This window comes from Etheostoma spectabile, chromosome 3 (assembly GCF_008692095.1).
Source record: "Etheostoma spectabile isolate EspeVRDwgs_2016 chromosome 3, UIUC_Espe_1.0, whole genome shotgun sequence".
Lineage (NCBI taxonomy): Eukaryota > Metazoa > Chordata > Actinopteri > Perciformes > Percidae > Etheostoma > Etheostoma spectabile.
The window spans coordinates 25,602,664-25,625,354 of record NC_045735.1 but is presented as its reverse complement, the minus strand read 5'-3'; the positions used below and the strand labels follow the sequence as shown (position 1 = coordinate 25,625,354).

General features: G+C 40.5%; 1 protein-coding gene across 1 annotated transcript in view; it reads left to right on the top strand.

Annotated features, from left to right (window-relative positions):
* Positions 1-22,691, top strand: part of grik4 (glutamate receptor, ionotropic, kainate 4) — a gene marked incomplete in the record, with an annotated part of 296,905 nt that overhangs the window by 148,485 nt on the left and 125,729 nt on the right. The window contains 1 exon segment of the mRNA XM_032508827.1: positions 2,277-2,410. Coding sequence (XP_032364718.1) covers positions 2,329-2,410 — 82 coding nt within the window.

The following is a 22,691-nucleotide window of genomic DNA, read 5'->3' as shown; positions in this document are numbered from 1 at the left end:
TCAGCACCTTGTTGAATCAATGCCACGTAGAATTAAGGCAGTTCTCAAGGTAAAAAGGGGTCAAACACACTATTAGTATGGTGTTCCTAATAATCCTATAGGTGAGTTTTTTTTATATATATACACTACCATTCAAAAGTTTGGGGTCACATTGAAATGTCCTTACTTTTGAAGGAAAAGCACTGTACTTTTCCATGAAGATAACTTTAAATAGTCTTAACTTTGAAGAAATACACTCCATACATTGCTAATGTGGTAAATGACTATTCTAGCTGCAAATGTCTGGTTTGGTCAATATCTACATAGGTGTATAGAGGCCCATTTCCAGCAACTATCACTCCAGTGTTCTAATGGTACAATGTGTTTGCTCATTGGCTCAGAAGGCTATGATGATGAAAAACCCTTGTGCAATCATGTTCACATATCTGAAAACAGTTTAGGTCGTTACAGAAGCTACAAAACTGACCTTCCTTTGAGCAGATTGAGTTTCTGGAGCATCACATTTGTGGGGTCAATTAAAGCTCAAAATGGCCAGAAAAAGAGAACTTCATCTGAAACTCAACAGTCTATCTTGTCCTTAGAAATGAAGGCTATTCCATGCGAGACATTGCTAAGAAATTGAAGATTCCTACAACGGTGTGTACTACTCCCTTCAGAGGACAGCACAAACAGGCACAACTGAGCAAGAGATAAGACATTAGAGGCTCTAGTTTGAGAAACAGACGCCTCACAGGTCCCCAACTACCATCTTCATTAAATAGTACCCGCAAAACACCAGTGTCAACATCTACAGTGAAGAGGCGGCTGCGGGATTTGGGCTTCGGGCAGAGTGGCAAAGAAAAAGCCATATCTGAGATGGCCAATAAAAGAAAAGATTAAGATGGGCAAAGAACACAGAAATTGGACAGAGGAAGACTGGAAAAAAGTGTTGTGGACGGATGAATCCAAGTTTGAGGTGTTGGATCACAAAGAAGAACGTTTGTGAGATGCAGAACAAATGAAAGATGCTGGAAGAATGACGCCATCTGTTAAGCATGGTGGAGGTAACATGATGGTTGGGGTTGCTTTGGTGCTGGTAAGGGGGAGATGTAACAGGTTAAAGGGATTCGAATAAGGAGGCTATCACTCCATTTTGCAACGCCATGCCATACCCAGTGGACAGCGCTTGATTGGAGCCAATTTCATCCTACAACAGGACAATGACCCTAAAAACACCTCCAAATAGTGCAAGAACTATTTAGAGCAGAAGCAGGCAGTGGTATTCTATCGGTAATGAGTGGCCAGCGCAGTCACCAGATCTGAACCCCATTGAGCTGTTGTGGGAGCAGCTTGACCGTATGGTACGCAAGAAGTGCCCATCCAACCAATCCAACTTGTGGGTCTGCAAAGGTCTGCAATGCTGTAATTGCTGCAAATGGAGGATTCTTTGACAAATAGCAGTTTGATGTAAAAAATCTTATTTCAAATACAATCATATTTCTAACCTTGTCAATGTCTTGACTCTATTTTCTATTCATTTCACAACGTATGGTGGGTGATAAGTGTGACTTTCAGGAAACACAAAATTGTTGGGGTGACCCCAACTTTTGAACGGTAGTGTAATATATAATATTATATATATTAATATAATATATATATTATATATTATATATATTACACACATTATAATTACAGATGCATTATTGTGTACCCATCACTTATGTTGAAACTGGTAAAGGTGGAGCTATTTTTGATAACTTTATATACTGCTGGGTAGTTTCATAGATAATAATATATGATCGTTTATTTGATTTCCGTTTTGTAAAAATAACCTGAATCTGCAAAGTAACTAATGGTATAAAACTGTAGTGGAGCAAAGCGTACAATAGTTCCATTTTAGATGTTGTGTGTGTGTGTGTGTACTTGGTCCACCACCATTCCACCATGTTCCTCAAGCAAAATAAGTGGCCAACAGATGAAGAAAAGAATGCTCTGGACACTATATTAGATATTTTGCTGATTTAAATCAAGCTCTGTTTTATGACAGTGTGGCAGTCATCAAAACTCCTGTGGGCCGCAGAGTCACTTAGCAGCAGTTTCACACTCTCACCAACAGATTCCCAGCATGCAACAAAAGAGACAGATAGACAGACAGAGAAAAAGAGCAAGAGAGACATAGAAAGAAAGTACTGTATGTCTGCAGGTTTAACCGTCTGCTGTACATCTTTGGCTTTTGGGTGTCCCTCTTGATGTTGGTTGATGTGTAAATGGTGTGCTCTGCTTTGTCTATTTTCCAGGTGGCTGTGACAGGGGCACCCCCGGGGCAGGACCCATGAGGAGTCATAGAAGATGCTCACAGCCTGGGCGCTCCTGCTCTTCTTAGCCATGTGGGTGAGAAGCACCTCTGGTGGCCCGCTCTCCTTCAGAATAGGTAAATTTTTACGACTAAATTGCAATATTGTACAATCTAGTAGCAGTTGAAAAAAAATGCTACAGACCCATGTTGACCCTGGAAGTCTTTTTTATTAATTCAAAGACCTTACAAGTCACACTTGCAGGATATTCATTTAGTGCATGCATAAAAGGATTTTCTACTCCACATTAAATGAAAAATCTCTGAATGAATGAATTTCAAATTTTAATTCTCAAGCTTGAGCTTTGATCAAATAGCTGTTGAAATTTTAGCTCAAAATTATAGCACTGTCTATCGTCACAGTCTCTAATTGGAAAATTTGCTGAGAAATACCCATGTTTCCCCAGTTACACATGGCTTGATGTATCAACTGGCTAAAAACTGTAAAAATGTGTGGACTTGAAACAGTCCTAATTGGCTCTGAAATACAAATCACAATTCTTCCAAGTAGTATTGCAGAGAGAACGCCATGCAGTATCTGTGTAGAAAAGAGCTTAATCCTTCTGGGCTGTACCACAATACACCATAGACATCCCTAGCACAAATATAATACTTTTCTTTCAAACTTCTAATACATTTTAATATATATTTCACTAGTACTGCAATCCAAGTGCAACTAGTATGTATTCTATTGAATATGTAACCATACCCATCATCTTAGTCTAGCCCCATTGATAACCCTTGTTCTGTTACCCTGGTCCACACACCTTTTTTAGCTGAAACTCCATTTTTAGATTGCAAAGTGTATGTTAAGTGTTTGTAATTTCTGGCTAAATCAATGGTGTTGTTACGCCAGCAGTTTGAGACAATAGCAGGAAGTTCTGCAAAAAAGTGATACTCTGCTTCTGGAAATTGTGGCAGATTGGTGGACCACGGTCGAAACTGACTAGACATTGCATTTGAGAGGGCATGGTTCAAAAGTCTCATAACCTGCCAGTCTGTTGGTAACCAATGGGAATTATTCCTACTTGTTATTATTCTCTTCCAGTCAGCAGGTCTCTGACACCCTGTCACTAGCTCCCTGTCTACCAAAAGTTGGACTGACTCTCTCTTTATTTATGTATAGACCCCTTGTCTTAAGTGGAAAACTGTGTGTGTGTGTGTGTGTGTGTGTGTGTGTGTTTGCTTGAAACACATGGGAAGTAGAGGTAAAGATAGAGATTAAAATTGAGATTGATGCTACAGCTCACAGACTATTGTGACTCCCTTTGGTCTCTGAACGGCTCGCTTTGTTTATAGCATGGTTGTCAATTTTGAAGAACAGCTGAGAGTTAGATTTGTTGTCACGGGAGATGGGTGGAAATACCACAAAATCAGAATATTAATCCCCATGTGGTAAATGTAAGGCTAAAAGAATTGAAAACAAATTGTGTAAATGTCCCAGTCTTACAGGTTTAGAAATGCATATTGGAACTTTAATGCAGCTTCTTTTTTTATCTTTCCTTCTTCGCTTTACTTCTCTTATTGTGTGAGAGAAGTGAGTCTTTTTTATCCTTTCAGTATTTTGAGCCTTGACAAAATGGAGTCAGTTTAACTGTCATCTTTGAACAGTATCCACATTTCTTATTTTTGAACAAGATACTGTATGTTTGTGTCACTCTCATGTCTGTTTCACAGCGCTGCCACAGCACAGCTTAGGTTTGCAGAATCTTTGGTGATTTTTCATATGATGCCCCCAAACAATGTTCTGTATTTTTAAAACAACACAACCTCAAGGTTTACTGTATCAATGAGACCCATAACAAAGCATTTCTTGTTTGTGAATATTGTTGGATAAATGACTAGCAGCCCTGTGCCTCTGCTTTCTCTCTGCATTCTCTTTCACCCTCCACCTGTTAATATAAAAACACCTCAGCAGCAATGGTGGTTTATGTTTATCTCAGTCATGTTGCATCTTTGATGGATAATTAGGCTTTTGGCCTGTTTTTCCGTTTCTTCTAATGTCATCTATGAACAGCACCAGTTTCTGTGCCAGCGTGCTGTCAGTATGTGTTTGTGTGTCCCCTGCCTATGTATTTGTGTGTGTGTTTGTATTTATGCACAAGGCACAAACACACAGCCACACACATTTCAATGCACACCAGTGCACGCAAACATACACATACCCCCAAACACCACAACAAACTCCATGCCATTTGCACTCCATGAGATGGTATTTAACATGGCTGTCCCTCGAGTCCTGCCTGGCTGGCATAATGTCACTGTCTGGCCTTCTCTGAGTGTATCAGAGCCAAAAACAACCTCCCTCCCCTGCCACTCTCCCCGCCAGGACCATCCAGCAGCCAGCAGGAAGCTCAGTGTAGGTGAACTGAGGAACTTATCTTGGTCTCGGCTGTGTTGTTGGCCAACCGGGGGATAAAATTGACTTTTGTTTTCAAATTAGTTGGCATGTACGGTATGCCTACATGCCTGGTAGACCTCTGATTGGTAAAAAAAAAAGAAGAAAAAAAAAAAAAAAAGGTGACTTTAATTTATTTTTTTTACTGTTGTGTATAATTTGCAATGTTGTTGGCAGTTGCAAAGATTGAGTAATGAAAAGATGAATTACAGGGAGCTTGACCTGAGAGAGTATAATTGAATTTGCTTCAGTATCGTTTTGTAATAGGAAATACCACACAGACAAATAAAGCTTTAACTAATTATAAAAAAACATAATTTGATAGACTAGATCAAAGACATTAACACATAAAATGTTCAATACAGTGCATTACATCAAAACCATTAACACAATGAAATAACTTTCTGTTGAGAAGCCCTCTGATTCAGACATGGAGTTACATGAATAAAGCGTTTAAACAAGAATAGATACTGCATTACATAAAAATCCTTGTTCACCCCATATGGTGCAGCTTGTTTTTGTGGGTGGTATTCCCCCATTAGTTAAGTGGAAGAGTGTCTGCCGTCTAATCCAGCCAATAAGCCGCTGCTTATGCTAACTTGAAGAAATCCTCTTCCACACAAACACATCACGACTGTGAGTTGATCTGTCTGTCTTTGTTAATACAGGGAGGGAAGATCTAGGAAAATAGTCGGGAGAACCACATGGTCCTTCATTAGAGCTTCATTCATCAACACTGCCAACTTTGCCTTACACTGCAGAGCCTGCACTTCATAAACACACTCTCTCAGTCACACACACACACACACACTTCCTTTGTCTAGTTCAATATCAGAATATAAAAGCCAAATCATCTGCTATTCATGAATCAAAGGCAATAGGACGGTTCATAGGAGATGGATTGCTTTTCCATCGTATGGTACCTATTGAAATATACTTCAAAAGAAAAGTAGTAGGAGCAGCGCATAATGGTGTGCAGTGATCACTTTTTAAAAATGTTTTTCATTTTCTTAGCGCAATTAACTGCTTAATATTAAGAGATTCCAATTAAGTGAGTCTCAATACACTATTATTAAGTGTTGCTTTTGACAGACAGATGATCTGTCTGTTAATTAATACATTTAGACAGGCATTCTCATATCTCTCTAATGCCCACATGATGTTTCCTTCACCGCAAGGAAGGCCTCCACCTATGAGACCAACACTAAATTTAGTTGTTGGCACCCACTGGGTGTCTGCTCACTCAAGTGCTGTGAAATTTCCTCAGCCGATATCTTTTTGCTCAACTTAAATGTGCTGTCAGTGACACTGTAAGAGAACAGGTTTAGGATTTTTTTTTTTAGAGCATGTGGAGTCTCTCTTTAACCAGAGAGTAAGGATTAATATTGATTTCTATGGAAATCTTTTACACACAATAGCCCCATGCTTATAATGGATTTTTGGACCCAAAATCTTATGATATTAATCATTGCATCCCAATGCCCTTAAATAGACAAATCAAATGTACTTTACATGTATTTTAGGTGGCTTCAAAATGTATCATGGATAGATAAGCATCTGCTGTCCGGGTTGTAGCAACCTTTGGAGAAAACCATTTGAATAACCAATAATTTCACATTACCCATAGCACATGCTCAAAAGCTGTACTCCAGGGCATATGACAGTAAGACATAAATTAAAGATAAAATGTTAAATCAACATATATTTCTTGATCTATTAAACTTTTAAAGTTGCTAAATATTCATATATGGATCAATCATTGTCTGGTTATATTATGTGACTGTTACTCCACTTTAGAAATGTTTTTTTCATTGATTACCATTGAATCTAATTTCACGACATATTATCAATATACAACCATTTACTTGGAATGAGTTATGAGCAAAGGGTGGCAGGGGAATATATTAAAAAAATGATTTTTTTTTTTAGTGCCACTGACATTTCATGAAAAATCACATTTCTTATTATTGGGCCCTGAGGGACAACTTGAAAGCTAGGCTATCTAAGTTTGTTGGTTTTCTTCGCTCATTTATTCATTAATTGTTTTTGCCTCTCAGGTGCCCAGGGCCGTCTTTTTTACATGCCTGAACGTCATTAGCTTGTTCCTTTCAAAGCAAAGACACAATAGTTTCATACTTCAATCATCCCAAATTGCTTGCCACATAGAGTATAGTGAGTTTTATATCATATTAATTTTGCCTTTTGCATCGATAATCTCTCTATTGCAGTCATTCCCATAACTTGTGACCATAGATACTGTGGTGTATCCCATCTCTCATGTGCCTGCTCCATCAACTTTAAGCACTTCAGTAAAAATCACTGACCAGTCCTGTTCTTGTGTTGACTGTTTAGGTTGTTAAACCTGTTCTCACACAATGATGAAATGATGTTACCTTTACTGCTGTATGCCACTGTTAAACCACAGCAATATATATGCTTTTGTTTTTATGTGACATTTACAAGTATTTTATTTGGTAATCGTGTTGTATGTACAATATTTAACATTAATGTTAACATTTAATGTATTATTGTACAGCTGTACATCACACACACACACACACACACACACACACACACACACACACATATACACACACACACACACACACACACACACACACACACAGCGTGTCTGTAAAAACCAATACAGTCAGTGGTTACAGATTTCAGTAGCTTTTAGCAGACTTTTCAATTTGTCCTAAAAAATCTAGAAATGTTCTAATAATCATATGGCCTTGTGGTTTTTGTCAGCATATAATACAAATGCCCAACAGCTGTCAAAATAACGAAGCTGGTGTGGTGGCTTCTGCAGAGGCTTGTATAAAATAAAAAGAATTTAGTTGTTTTTTTGTAAAGTTTTTTACATGTAAAGTTTGTGGTACAGTAGTGTATACAAATATAGAAATACACTTATATATATATATACATATATATCATTTTGTTTTTAGTATAAAATTAGTACATTCATTTCTTTTATACCTGATGTCAGCTGATACTTTCAACATTAGAACATAGCGTATGATTTAGGGTTCAGGTCTATTTTCTCATATCCAGACAGGAAGTAGTTAAGTGATTTTTTTTTTAATAAGCAGAAAAGTCAACATATGATTGTTATGAAATTAGTTAAATTCTAATAAGACAGTATTATCACAGCACTTTTTTGATAGTCAGTAATGTTTCAGATCTGACAAATAACAGCATGCTGATCAATTATTTGCTTAATTTAGTTTGCGTAAGTTCAGGCAGGACACCTATATCATGTCATCAGCAGACAATCAACTGATTTATGTAAATAATGTCCAATCAAGTTTGACACCTAATTAAGAGAGCTCATACTGACATTCTAACTTAAGATAAAACTTCAGACTTGTGTTATAACTAAATACTGAGGCTTGTACACTGTGTGTAACCTGCAGCTGTGTTCACAAACACACACTACCAGAGATCCACCCTGAGACTTGTTAAACACTAAATTTTCATTTTTCCTTACATTACTCCAAAGCAACACTTAAAGAGTAGAGCCCGACCGATATATCAGCGGGCCGATATTAGGCATTTCCCGAACTATCGATATCGATCCTTAAAGAAATTATCCCTAAAATCCCTAAAGATCCTTTTTAATTGTCTTCTTCTAGGAAGATGAACTCCCCTACAAAATCACCGCAGTAGTCGAGAATGATTTATTATTTCCAAATAGAGCTATTTATGTCATCTTTTAAAAATTACTTTTTCTTTTTTCATATCGCAATATATATCGCAATGTCCGATTTTATCCAATATCGTGCAGGCCTACTACCTGAGATGTTTACATACTTGCAAAAACAATTGAGACACAGCCAGTAAAGTGATCCCGACTGGTCCTGTCTAACACTGCCATGCTAACCCTGCTAACTGCTAATGATGACGGAGGACCAGGCAAGGATTCTGGGTGGTCTAAATTCAATTGTCAAAGCAGCAGAGGCTGAGCCTGCACCGTCTTTACCCAGCCTCCAACGCCTGACATCACTGGAACTGTTAGTCAGGGTGGGATGCAGTTTGTCATGAGATGGATGTAAGGAAGGCAAAACGCACTGTGTATGATGTAGTGATTCTCACTGGAAATATGCCTTGTTAAAGTAAATACAGTAGAACTGCATGCACTAGCTCTCTGTCTGTAGCCACAGTGGAGGTCCTCATAAATATGTAAATCTGTAGCCATACATCACACACAAAATATCACAATAGACGTGGTTCTGTGATTTGGGATTTTGTGTTATTTCACTTAGAATCAATTTAGCAAAACACTGGATCACATTGCATCAAAGACTTTTTACTGCAGTTTTTCAAAATGATTTATTCAGACAATTTTGGTACATGACAGCTATGCTATGGTCAAGGTTCAGTAAAGCTTAGGCAAGTAAAACATTAGTAACGGTAGTGATTCTAGTTTTAAAAAGCACTCATTGTTTTACACTTAGGTGTCTGGCATGAATGTCAAACATGCCACATGCTCATCTACTACAATTGGCTTTGGACATGCAACATGTACTGCAGAATCCTCTGTTACGAACACAATTTCTATGTATACTGGGCTAGTGTGTGCACATGTCAGTGTTCATGTTTGTGTCCACACACACATGCAGTGTACTGTATGTGTGTTCAGTCACTTAATGGTGGATTAGTGAAATTTAAGCCCACAGGTAGAGTTTTATAGTATAATTAGTCCTGCTGAGCTAATACCCACAAGTCAGCAGCACCACACTGTCAATTCCCTCCGTTCAACCCCATGCACACTCACAGTGACTTATTAAGGCTGACTGCCAGAACCACCATGGCTGAATCATTGTGCCCTTGCCTCCAGTCAGGTTTATTTAGCCCTCATAGACTATTGACTTCAGTTGGCAGTTATGAACTCATTTAACTCACTGTTACTGGAAGAACAGGGACAATGGCATGTTGGGATTGAGAGAGAGTGAATAACTGAGGGAAGTAGCCTTAGTTTCTCTGAAGTAAAACTTTCACACATACTGTATGAACTGAGGCTAAAGCAGAGACTAATGTCCAACTGAGGTGCCATGTGAAGAGCATTCATTATTAATCACGCTGCTTTTAATTACTCAGCCATATGCTGTGCAAGCCATTAGGTTAATGACACTCAGACATGTGTACTTACAGACCTGAAGCTACAGGCCACATCTGAGCTGAATCCCTTTTTAGGTGACCACCTGTTAGAGCCAACTGCCCAGTTCTGTCTGTTTCACTCAGATGCCAGAAAATGTGATGAGGACATACCAGAAAGAAAAGGGAGTTAATTACAAAACGGTGTGTGTGTGCCTGGAGGCAACAATGCTCTTTGTTACAGGATATGTTTCCTCAGAAGTCAGTTACCCAATTTGTAAATGTTTGCCCAGGATGTTTTGGGTCGAATAATGCTCATGCACATGCACAGACAAATCTCAACCTCAGGCATCGACTGAAGGGGGGAGAATTTTTGATTAATCTCTAAGGTTTTAATTACCAGGGCAGGTGCTGGGACCGATCGTTTAGTTAATGACAGGAATGGCAGATAGGAGTTATGTCGTGCAGTTATGCACACTGCTTTGCTCCTAAACTTACACACAAATTATTCAGTAAATCTGATAAAGTCACTGCACAGGCATGTAGAGTGTGTGTATACTTAATTTCAATCACACACCCCAACACACACACCCCGCATACTCTTCTGAATTAATGCATTGTCACTGGGATTTATTAAGAGAAATTTTAATAAATCTTTGTTAATTTGCCCATGTACACATGTGCATGTGCACATACTCTATATGCACTCATAGAACATGTTTCTCTATCCTCAGCTACACACACACAAACATGAAAGTGTTTTACTTAAATTATCAACAAACTAATTACAAGCTGCGGGAAGATGTTTTGGATTTGTAATGTAGCTTGCCACATGCTGAGAAGGAAGGCATGAGCTTAGTTCATATAAAATGAGCGCATGAACAGTATTAGTCCCATGGTGGTGTAGAATGAAGGTCATAACCAGGGCATTGTGGAGCAGAGTTGAACAGCAGAGTCATGGCTGAATAGAATAAGACCATAAATGCTGGTATGGAGATGTCACATTATTTCTATTACACTACAGCCTGTGGATTATCCATTAAAAATTTTGTTTGGCTGCCGAGGAATTCTTTATACTGAGTGGTTAGAGTAATGTGATGTAGAATGTACACAAGAGCATTAACTTCCATTGCATGCTTAAATTGCATGTACAATAAACATAACCAATGTGTGAGGTATGTTAAATACCAATTCAGTATTGGATCAGTTATACAAGCACAGTCGATATGATAGGATATGTTAACAATTAAATGCAATAACGTACAAAAGCACTATAAAAAAAAGTTAGGTTATTATGTGTGTCCCAATTTACAGTGCAAGTCTAAACAAAGATTTAAACTTGTTCAATCTGAACCACATGGCAGATGGATGTATCTGTGATAAAACCTTAATACCAGCCTATACAGTATCTGTAACCCTCTGGATTATGGTAAAACTATAGCAAGCTCTCTTACCTGTGCATAATGTATACTTTTTAACTTGTATCTACTACTTTGCTAATAATAGCCTCTCATTCATGTTGTCTAAGCCTTAATTTTTCCAGTATTTTATTGTGTCATATAGTTTTTTGTGTATGTAATAAATAAAGTATAAATGACTCCAAATGGAGCTTTTCTCTCCCACAGACTCAACTTTTTCTCAAAACGGCTCATTCCTGTTTGAAATTCCTCAATTAGTGATATAATTGATTATGAAAGCCAGCCCAGTATTTCAAATGTGCTACCCATTGGTGCTACCTTTGCAATCAAATCCCGCCCAGTAACTTGTTTGTATTTGGTTGAGCAATCATAACAGAGTGGGCCAGTTGACCAATCAGAACAGACTGGGCTTTTCAGGAAGGCAGCCAAGAGCTATTCTAGAGGACCCCAAGAGTAAAAATATGATGCTAAAAAGGAGGATAATAGGGGCTCTTTAAAGAAAAGGTTCACATTTTTTCAAGATTATTGTAAAACAATTCTTACATGCCCCTCTTTACATTTGACACAGTTTTTTTTCTTGCTGTAATCATTCCTCCTGTTCATACTAGCCATTACAACATGGCTTCCTAATATACTTTCAATGGAAGAGATGGAGGACAAAGAGTCCTCTTTCCCCGCAAAGATACATTCCAAAGTTTACCTAAGGTTAATATGAGGCTTGAGCAATATGAGTTCATCAAATTTATAACAGAATCTCCTCTTTGTGTGTTTCCCAGACTGGGATTTAATGCTCAGCTGTGGTGGTACTGCACTAAAAACACTAAATTTGGAAGATACATAGTTGATTTGTCAAATTTACACTACTTAGGCCTCAAATTTCAAAGTTCTAATCAAATTAGGAATGTATTTTACTCAGAATGAAGACTGTGGATTGTGTCTTCATCACTTAAACTGGCTAACTATAACTTTAAGATAGGCTTGAAAAGTCTATTTTTAAAAGTGTCAAACAATATGTCATTCATAATGTATTAAGAATGCGATTCTAATCCAAGATTATGGCAACCATTGGTTCTATTTCGCCTCCTGCCATGTTGTCCTTGTTCAAATCAACGAACCCCCAACTGTTCAGAGCGACATTCTCTGAGGCAGCCAACTAGCTCTGACATATCTCTATACATAATGCATGTGTACAGGTCCTGTTTTGTGTGTGTGTATGTGTGTGTGTGTGTGTGTGTGTGTGTGTGTGTGTGTGTGTGTGTGTGTGTGTGTCATGTATTTTGACTCCCTGTCAAAAATGTCTTTTTTAAATCCTGCATGATGAGACAACTACCTTCACCAGTAAGCTATAGTTCTGCTTCTGCTGCATGCTGGGTGTGTAATCTACAATAACAAACACTTAATACTTTGCCCTGCATAGAGTAAGCAGGGAAGGTTTTCAACTGTTTCATTATTTTATTTATCCCACATTTGCCCCCTACAATGCTGCATCTCCCAGACAAGGACATCAATTTCCTCTTAGCAGGAGCAGTTTTTATGCAGCGGATCTTGACACTCCTCGTCCATTACAGTCAGTGCATTGTGAAGAGCACTGCTTTTAAAGGGAATTAGATGAGATGATTTGATTAGTGATGATTGATGCCAGCCAAACACTTATTATAATTTATTCCCTCTGTAAAACCATTTTGCACCTGCAGCATGTGTGCACCACTGCTGTACTGACACATTTAGCCTCAAAATAGCTAAATATGTGTTGCCACGGCCAACCATGCAAGCTCCACACACTGTGCCAATGCTTGCACTTATCCCTTGATTCATGAAAATGTAGTTATAAATGCTGAAAATGCTCTGCTTTTACTCCTATGGAGAGCTAGTATCTACTGGCAGCGAGCGGAGGAAAGCGGCTTTTGTTGACTGGGTTTTGATTAGGGCAGAGACAACGCAAGATCAATGCCAACAACATGAGCATGCATATACTGGCTTATGCATATATGTATAAAGTATCAACAGGGGCCGGCATTATCTTCTTTCTCAGCATGTCTCTATTCTATTCTGTCCGCTCATTTAACTGCTTGTTACTCTAATGCATTGAAATATTGTTGAGATGTCTACAGGAGTAATGGCTGTAACAGTATGTTCTGTATCTACATCTTTTTACCACAGCATTGTTCCTTTTTTCTTAAAGCAGAACCTCATCTCTGTATTATTACGGCCTGGGTTTTAGATTGTACAAATTCATTTTGCCACCAACATAAAAAAAAGTGTGTTCTTATTTCTTATTTAGAAACTAACAAAAGAAAAGAAAGAAATGTTCCACCAGTGATAACTAGGGAGGAGGTATTACTTTTATTTAGTGTTTTTAATGGAGATCAGACTTCCATTAAAGTTTCCTTAAAATCTCATAGTTTTGTCCTGGTCACCTACCATAACTTCAAAGCAAAGTTGTTGTTTTTTACTGTACTTTTAGTAATGGCATCTATAAAACTGGAAGTAATAAAATCACTTAATACTGCAGGTAGTAATGTTTAGGGAGGATTGTGACAGAATTGCAGGATGATTGTGTGTGACGATGGTGATGTTTTGGACAGTTGAAAGTATCAGAATTTATCAAAATGGTCATAAATCAGAATAAACTGTCATGGACTTCTTCAAATATCTCATGACTGTCCATCATGCTTTGCAGGTGGCAGGTTTTGAAGGTTCAGTGTCTGGCAGGTTCATATATAAATGCATACACACACACACACACACACACACACACACACACACACACACACCAGACAGCACGACCATATATTTTTCTGTGTCCTTCTCCGCACTGTTGGTATACATACTGTATATAGGGAGCAAAGAAGATCACAAATGGATAGCATTACAGGGAACTTAGACTTAGACTTAGACTTAGACTTCTCTTTATTTATCCTTTTGGGATGACTCCCGCAAGGAAATTGAAAATCCAGCACCAGTTTTAGCAAGAAAGAACAATTAAAAATAGATTAAAAAAAGAAAAGAAAAGACAGTATAAAGACAACAAAATAACAATAATGATAATAACACATAAGAACATTTGTCAATAAAACAAACAAGACCATAAATTATATTAAAGTGTCAGTGTTGAGTCCAGTATTGAGTGATAAAGTGACTAGGTGTGCGGTATTTATGTATGTATGTGTACTGTGTGTATGTATGTTGTATGTTACGGTGTATGCATGTATGTATATTGTATGTATATATGTATGTATGTGTGTATGTATGTATGTATGTATGTATGTAGTATGTGTGTGTGTATGTGTGTATGTATGTATGTATGTATTGTCCTCTCTGCCCTATTTCCTCCTCCCCCCTAGTGAGGAGTTGTAGAGTCTGATGGCATGAGGGACAAAGGAGTCCTTGAGTCTGTTGGTCCGGCACTTGGGAAGGAGCAGCCTTCCACTGAACCGGCTCCTCTGGGTGCTGATGACGGTGTGCAGGGGGTGGCTGGAATTTTCAGTAATAGCCAGCAGTTTGTCCAATGTCCTCCTCTCTGCCACCGTCACCAGTGATCCAGCTTCATGCCGACCACAGAGCCGCCCCCCTGATCAGTTTGTCGCCTGTGGTGTCCTCTTTGATATGCTGCCCCCCCAGCACACCACAGTGTAGAAGAGGACACTGGTGACCACAGACTGGTAGAACAATCCACAGCAGTTTGCTGCAGATGTTAAAGGAGCGCAGCCTCCTCAGGAAGTACAGCCGGCTCTGTGTCTTCCTGTACGGTGGCTGCTGTTTGTTGTCCAGTCCAGTTTTGTTGTCCAGCCAGCCCGAGGTATTTGTATGATGACTGCCTCCACCTCAACTCCCTCCAACAGACTGGTTGCGGTTTTGGTCTGGACCTCCCAAAATCAACGACCAGCTCCTTTGTTTTAGAGGTGTTGAGCTGTAGGCAGTTAGTGCGACACCAGAGACAAAGTCCCCCACCAGACTCCGATACTCCTCCTCCCTGTCCCCCCTGATACACCCAACGATGGCTGTGTCACTGCGTACTTCTGTATGTGACAAGCTCTGAGTTGTAACAGAATTCCGAGGTGTACAGGTGAAGAGAAGAGGGCCAGCACTGTGCCCTGGGGGCTCCAGTGCTGCTGACCACAGTGTCAGACATGATGTCCTTCAGCCTGACTACTGTGGCCTGTCGGTGAGGTAGTCTCTGATCCAGTCCACCAGATGGGGTCCACTCCCTCCTGATCAGTTTGTCCTGGAGTATAGGGGGCCGTGTATTAAGGCACTGGAGAAGTCCAAGAAGAACCCTCACTGTGCCATTCCCCTTATCCAGATGGGAGTGACCCGGTGTAACAGGTGAGGATGGCGTCCTCCACACCAACATCTGGCTGGTACGCAAACTGCAGGAGGTCCTGGGCGTGCTGTACCTGGGGTCTGAGGAGGCTGAGGAAGAGCCGCTCCAACGTCTTCATCAGGTGTGAAGTGAGCGCCACCGGTCGGAAGTCATTCAGCTCGCTGGGCCTGTTCTTCTTGGGAACCGGAACGATGCAGGATGTCTTCCAAAGGGTGGGCACTCTCCCTAGCTGCAGGCTAAGGTTGAAGATCCGTTGGAGCGGCTCCCCCAGTTCTGCTGCGCAGGTCTTCAGCAGTCTCGGACACACTTTATCCGGGCCTGCTGCTTTCCTGGGCCGGAGCTTCCTCAGCTGCTCTCTGACCTGGTCCGTGGTGATGTGGGGCGGGGATTGTATTGAGGAGGAGGAGGGGGGTATTATTGTGGTGCTGGGGGGGAGGTGTGTAGACTGGGATTTGGTGGTGTCAGGGGGAGGTGTGTGGGGGAGGAACATTGCTGGGTGAGGGTGGGGGCAGGGGGGCAAGGGCTGGTTAACCTGTTGAAAAGTTATTCAGCTCCTTGGCCCTCTCCATTGTCCCCCCTGTTGTTCTGGTCTTTGTGTTGTGACCTGTGATGGTCCTCACCACCTTCCCAGACCTCCCTCATGTTGTTTTCCCTCAGCCTGCTCCACCTTCCTCCTGTAGCTGTCCTTAGCTTCCCTCACACAATGTTTCACCTCCCGCTGTGCTGCCTTCATGGCTTCCCTGTCCCTGCTCCTGAAGGCAGCCTTCTTCTTGTTGAGGACAGCCTTGACCTCCTGTGTTACCCATGGCTTGTTGTTAGGGTAACATCGGACGGTCTTGATAGGGGAGACCACGTCTGCACAAAAGTTCAGGTAGTCCGTCAGACAGTGTGTCATCCCCTCTATGTCCTCACCATGCGGGTCGATCAGCACATCCCAGTCTGTGGTGTTGTAGCAGTCTCTCAGGGCACTTTCCATCTCAGGGGACCACCTCCTGCTGTTGCGAGTTGTCACCGGCTGTTTTTGGACCAGGGGGGTGTACAGTGGCTGTAGATGAACCAGGTTGTGATCAGACTTCCCCAGTGGGGGGAGGGGAGTCGCTCTGTATGCATCCCTCACATTAGCATACAGGAGATCAATTGTCCTGTTGTTTCTGGTCGGACAGTCTACAACCTGGTGAAAAACAGCCAAAGTAGAGTCCAAAGTAGCATGATTAAAGTCCCCAGAGATGATCATGAAGGCCTCAGGGTGCTGTGTCTGCAGCGCTGCTGTGACGGAGTGAATCTTCTCACAGGCAGCGGCTGCGTCCGCTCTCGGAGGGATGTAAACACAGAGAGTAACCACATGGCTAAACTCCCTGGGTAAATAAAATGGCCTCATGCTAACGGCTAGCAGCTCGAGGTCCCGGCAACATGAGGCTGTCTTTACGGAGACATGTCCTGGGTTACACCAGCGGTCGTTGACATACATGATGAGTCCCCCACCTTTGCTTTTCCCACTTGCCTGTGTGTCCCTGTCCAATTCATTTCAGATGAGAAGCTTCACACACACACACACACACATTCTCTCTCTCTCTCTCTCTGTCAATTAAATTCAATTTACTTTAATGGCATGAACAAAGAAAACATGTTGTTGCCAAAGCTGTTGACAGAAAATGCCTATATATATATATATATATATATATATATATATATATATAGTATATATATATAAGTACACACGGTATCACATATTAGTACACCGTAGGTGTCACGTAGATTCTATACTGCACTCTTGCCTCTCTCCTCTCACTCACACCCACACACCACACACACACACACACACACACACACACACACACACACACCACACACCACACACACACTCATTCATTTGGAGCACATGTACACATTGTCCTTGCAGTACAAGAGAAGTAGATAAGCATGTGTGGCTATATAGTTAAAATTGATGGCAGCTCTGTTGAAGCTAGTGGGCTCGAGTTAGGACCATGGACTGTTTGTATGGGATTTGCTCGATTACTGCAAATAACACCAGTAATGGTAGAAATTACAGCATTGATGAGATATAGCCTGGTTCTATGGTCAGGCAGTTTTATTGACATATCCCAGATGTTTTCTTCTCTCTTCTGTTTTCTCTGCCTCACTTCAGTCACTGAAGGCTGTACGATGGAATGAAATTCATAGTATTTCACTGTGGAGTGTAGATTTTTATACAATATTTATTTTTATGCCAATCTTCAAAATGTGCTTGTAATATTTTCACAAACTAAAATGTCAGACTTAAATACCATACTTTAAAAATTATAGACAGAACAAACATATAATTGGAAGACAAAATACTGTATGTTTTAAAAAGATAAACATAACAATATAAAGATACCGTCTTGTGGTTGAGCAGAAACCTAAACTACAACTGTTTTTAAAACAGCTCCAGTATCTTAGCCAACAGCCTTAAAAAAACCAAGGCTTCATATTTAAGAAATACAGGGTGCATTCAATTATTGAATTGTCAAGTGAATTTTCAAAATGTATTACAGTAGCCTCAGGCTTGTTCAGGGCTTAGGAAAGGGAGGTTGGCCCAACAACATGCCACAATAAATAACAAAACAGTCTACTTGGGCATCATGTTTAATGTATTAGTAATGTTGAAAAGGGAGCGGAACTAACCTCTGAAATCAGCCTGCTACTCTGTTTGGTGATTTACTACATTTGGTTAAGCTTGTTGTGTGAGCACCTTTAGTTGGTAGCTTGCACATCTGATATGCATACAATCCATGGTGTGGTAGTTAAGTAATGGGACCATTTGCTATCTTTCTTTTTTTTTGTTAGTAACACTGTTGGCTTTTACATTTACCAAAATAAGGATTTATACCTTAGGATTACCTAGGATAGGACAGTGTGTCAGTCCTATCAGTCTGTTAATGTAGCAACCTCCCATATAACCATTGGGTAAATTTGCACACTGATTTGGTGTCAAATTCCTTTCTTATCTCATCCATCTATTTTATACCTGCATGGGCAAATTATCTACACACACACACACACACACACACACGTACACACACACACGCGCATATGGAGACCCCACCTCCATGGCAGATTTGCACACTCCTCCCTTGACACCCCATTCTGCCATTCCCAGTCCATTATGCCACATCTTTGATCATGGCTCACAGTGAAGAGTTTGGCGAGACCTCAGAGCCCCCCTCCCCAGCTGTTGCCAGGCCCTCTGCCATTACAATTGATTGGCACAGTCATTGGCCGCTGCCACCCTTGCCTTGAGCACCACCTCTGGTGAACACAGATGTCTGAAGTGTGTATGTACATGTACAATATGTGTGCACTCACCTGCACACATGCCTTCATCCATCTTCGAATCTGTGTGTACATCTGTGGCATTGCCGTGGCACTGCTGTTTTATTTGAAATTCATTGCCATGTGTTAATGGTTAATTTACCAGGCTCTGCTCCGGGAGGCAAAGGATGGCGGCTTGCTTAATGGCTAACTAACCCTGGGAGGGATGTTTCATTGGCTTGTTCCCAGCTCCAGTTTGGTATATTTGTTTGTGAGGACACAGGCAACAGCAGACCTTACCAATTATAATATGGTCACAGAAAACGTTGCGTATTTCACATTGTGGTATATTTTTGTGAGTCAACTCACGCAGGTGAAACTGATCAATGAGAAGGAGGGACAGAATTCAGTCATAAAGGATGATAGAAGGGAGATTTCATAAACAAACTGTGTGGTTTAAGGCAACATAATCTTTTCCTCTCAACAAACCATCTTTTATCTCCATGTTGTAGTATCAGTGGTCCCCTGTTGATCCTGCTTCTGAGATGGTTGCCTAGTGAACATTCAGTGTTGTTTGTTAATCATGTACATTAAAATTAAACAAGTACAATCTTAAACGGACTAAGAAAATGACTACAAATAAATAAAATACATCTCATTTAAAACTGAAGTTGAAATAAGAGTTGAAAAGGAAAGATGGAGATACAGTATAATAAAATGGGAACTGATAAAGAGGAGTGGGGATTGGTTTTACACAAAAAAATCAGCATTAAATATAGCAAGAACAAAGAAAACATGAAGGACATAGATGGTTTGCTAGCAGACAGTATTTTTTTCTTCTTCTTTTAAGCAGAACTAGAAGTAAGGATACTTGACACAAAATATAATAGGTTGATAATATTTTCTCATTGCCTGAGAGACAAGTAAAATGGATAAAAAAACCAAAGGAAAGACAAAATAGTCTGCTGTTGACCACAGTGTGCAGTACTCAAGTTGTGCGATTGTGTTTTCAATTTCAATACTTTAATTCAGGATATCTTCAGCTGACACACAGAAGTGCTTTCATGGGCTTATTCTTTTCTTATTCAAAACAGTTCAGCGAGTCAATTTACAAAATCTTTTTCACATCTGATTAATTTTACCCAAAAGCAGGAGCTTAGTGGTTAAGCTTTATGTGACACCAAAGCACACATTGCAACAGAATATGCATATTAAAAAAAAGAAGCTCTGTGGTCATTGTTGCCATGGCAGTAAATGAAGTTAACATGGTAATTCATTTGCATGAAAATAGACTCAAAGATAGAGAACTATTACTTTTCAGTGTTGTAGGCCATGCTTTTTACAGTAAAACCATATAGACACTGACAATGAGACGGAGGCATGGACGCATTAAATAAATTTGCAGACTTTGAATGAACCATTGCCTAGTACTTTGAGCTCAGACTAGATGGATTTGGGTACAGGTAGTGGTGAAATGACATCCAATGACAGGACATCATGGCCACTGGGGATAAGATAAGCACAGGCACAATTAAACACACACATACGACTGGGACTCTAGGGCAGTGTGGCAGTCTATTAACTGTGTAAAGACAGGTGGGCTATTTTCACTGTGCAGCCAACTGTGTTATTATCTCCCTCTGCACTGAATCAATTGACAGGTCTCCGGGTGTCAGTGCGTGTTAGCGTGTGTGTTTTTGTGGCCTTCCTCTTTTCCTCTTTTGCCTCTCCAGTCTCCATCATTGGCTTCCTGACTGTTCAGGGTCAGTGGATGATTGTTCCTCTTGTATTTCTATCTCCTTACCTCAGATTACACAGAGTGCAGTCCTGTACGGAAGCTCCATGGATTACCGTCCACTCCCGCTCACCTGTGTCCTGTCCTCACCTTATCAGCTGCATACACACTATAGTAGGGAATCCCATGTGGATATGTCACCCACTGGTCCTATTATAACAGCAACAACAAAAGCATAATGCCCTTTCTGTTTCTTAGTCACATACACTGAAGCGAAGGTGCACATTGACACACACTCAACCAGAGTGTTTTTTCAGCATCAGGCTTAAGCATACAGTGTTTACCCTTGCACATCCCTTGAGGCCTCCCAGTTACATTGTTAACCCTCCTACTCTGTTCACTTGGGAAACCTCTGTAGCCCGTGCCTACATGATAACTTTGCACACCTACTCAGCATTCAAGCCTCATCTGTGCAGCTGCATGTCTGAATGGGAGTGTCAGCAACCAAGAGCAGTTGTTGGTAGCGTTTTAGGCCCCAAATAGCCAACTGGGTCCCATGTGCTGTTTTGGTGCAGGTATAATAAGGCTCAAGTGGGGCTCAGTTGATGCACCAGATAGTAAAAACAGCAAGGGAGAGAGAGACACATTGCAGATAGGATACTGTGGCTGTAGAAGCAAAGGGCATGAGATCCCTGGAGCTGCAGCAGTGGCTGTGATGACACACACAGAGTCCACGGTTGTTGTCCCTGGAGCTTTATTAGGCTAGGCTATGGTAACTTAGGATGCCCTCAGATACATCCTGCCCAACACCCCAACTCTCACAAATGACTTGTCCTGTGCTTCCTCCCTCTGGACATCTCTTCATGCCTTTTCTCTATACATATCCATGTTCCCTTCCTGCTTCTTATCTTTTCAAAAGTACTTTATATCTCTTGAGAGCCCAGTTTCCCTGAAGCCCAGTTTGAATTTCTCACACCGTCTGTGTAGAGATAAACGCAGCCTCATATCACGCTTAATCCAGTCCAACTGATACTTCTCAATGCTAAATATAGATTTAAAATCAAACCTTAAATCATGCTAGAGTTCCCTCTCATTTTTGTTTTTCTCATTTGATTCTTGTTTTACTTTGGTTTGGATTTCAGCTGATTAAATCACTGCATGTTGATGAGCTATTTTTCATTCAAACTATGCCAAATACAAATGTCTGTTTTTTTGTTTTCATGTGTGATTGTGACCTCTTCTATATCTTTTATCAGAAGATCTTAAAATGTGAACAATATCTGTCCAGTTTTCATCCTAGAACTTGCACTTCATCACTTAATGCATGTTGGTTGCACAAGATTAAAAGTGTGAAATGTCTTTGAAACAAACTGTTTTTGTTTTGTCTCCTTGAACGTGCAAAAGGCAAAGGAGTGCAAGGGAGAGGGGAAGAGAAATATGTCAGCTGGTGTCAGGGGATATCCAGTACGTATGAGAGCTGATACTGTTGAAGGTCCTAAGGCGCTAGGGATTTGTCTCTGCAAGTGATGGATACTCGCGGAGTCCACAACTTTAGCAGTGTCCCTTCCTGTCCTGTTGCAATGATAATGCAAAAGTCTCTACTTTATGTGCAGTGGCCATCACTCAGTGTGAGCATATGAATAAAAGCTATTCTGTAAAAGTAGGATAAAGAAATGAAGAAGAACAGCATTAGGCAGATCAAGAGGGAGAGAGAGATGAGTGATTGAGAGCAAGGTTACTAATGTCCTTTTCATGTGGTGGATTATACTGCAGCGTTGCCCTAAGGTGACAGGATGAGCTTCAACCCCCTCGGGTGCTCCCAAACCATTGGAGTAGCTGTATGTCTATCAATTTTTTCCAGACTGTCACATCAAAGGCGGTCCGGTATGCCATCCTCATTCCATTTTAAAACTTTTGATTCACCAGAGATTGTCCATGGCTGTATGCTTCAAATCTGTCCACTATGTAGAGAACATCTTTCTCCTCACACAAGCCCTGTTTGGCATGTTATGCAGTATATAAGCCATCTACAACTCTGCTTACCTTTTGTTTTAACCATAACATAATTTCTGCCCACTTCTCTTGAGTGGCTAAGG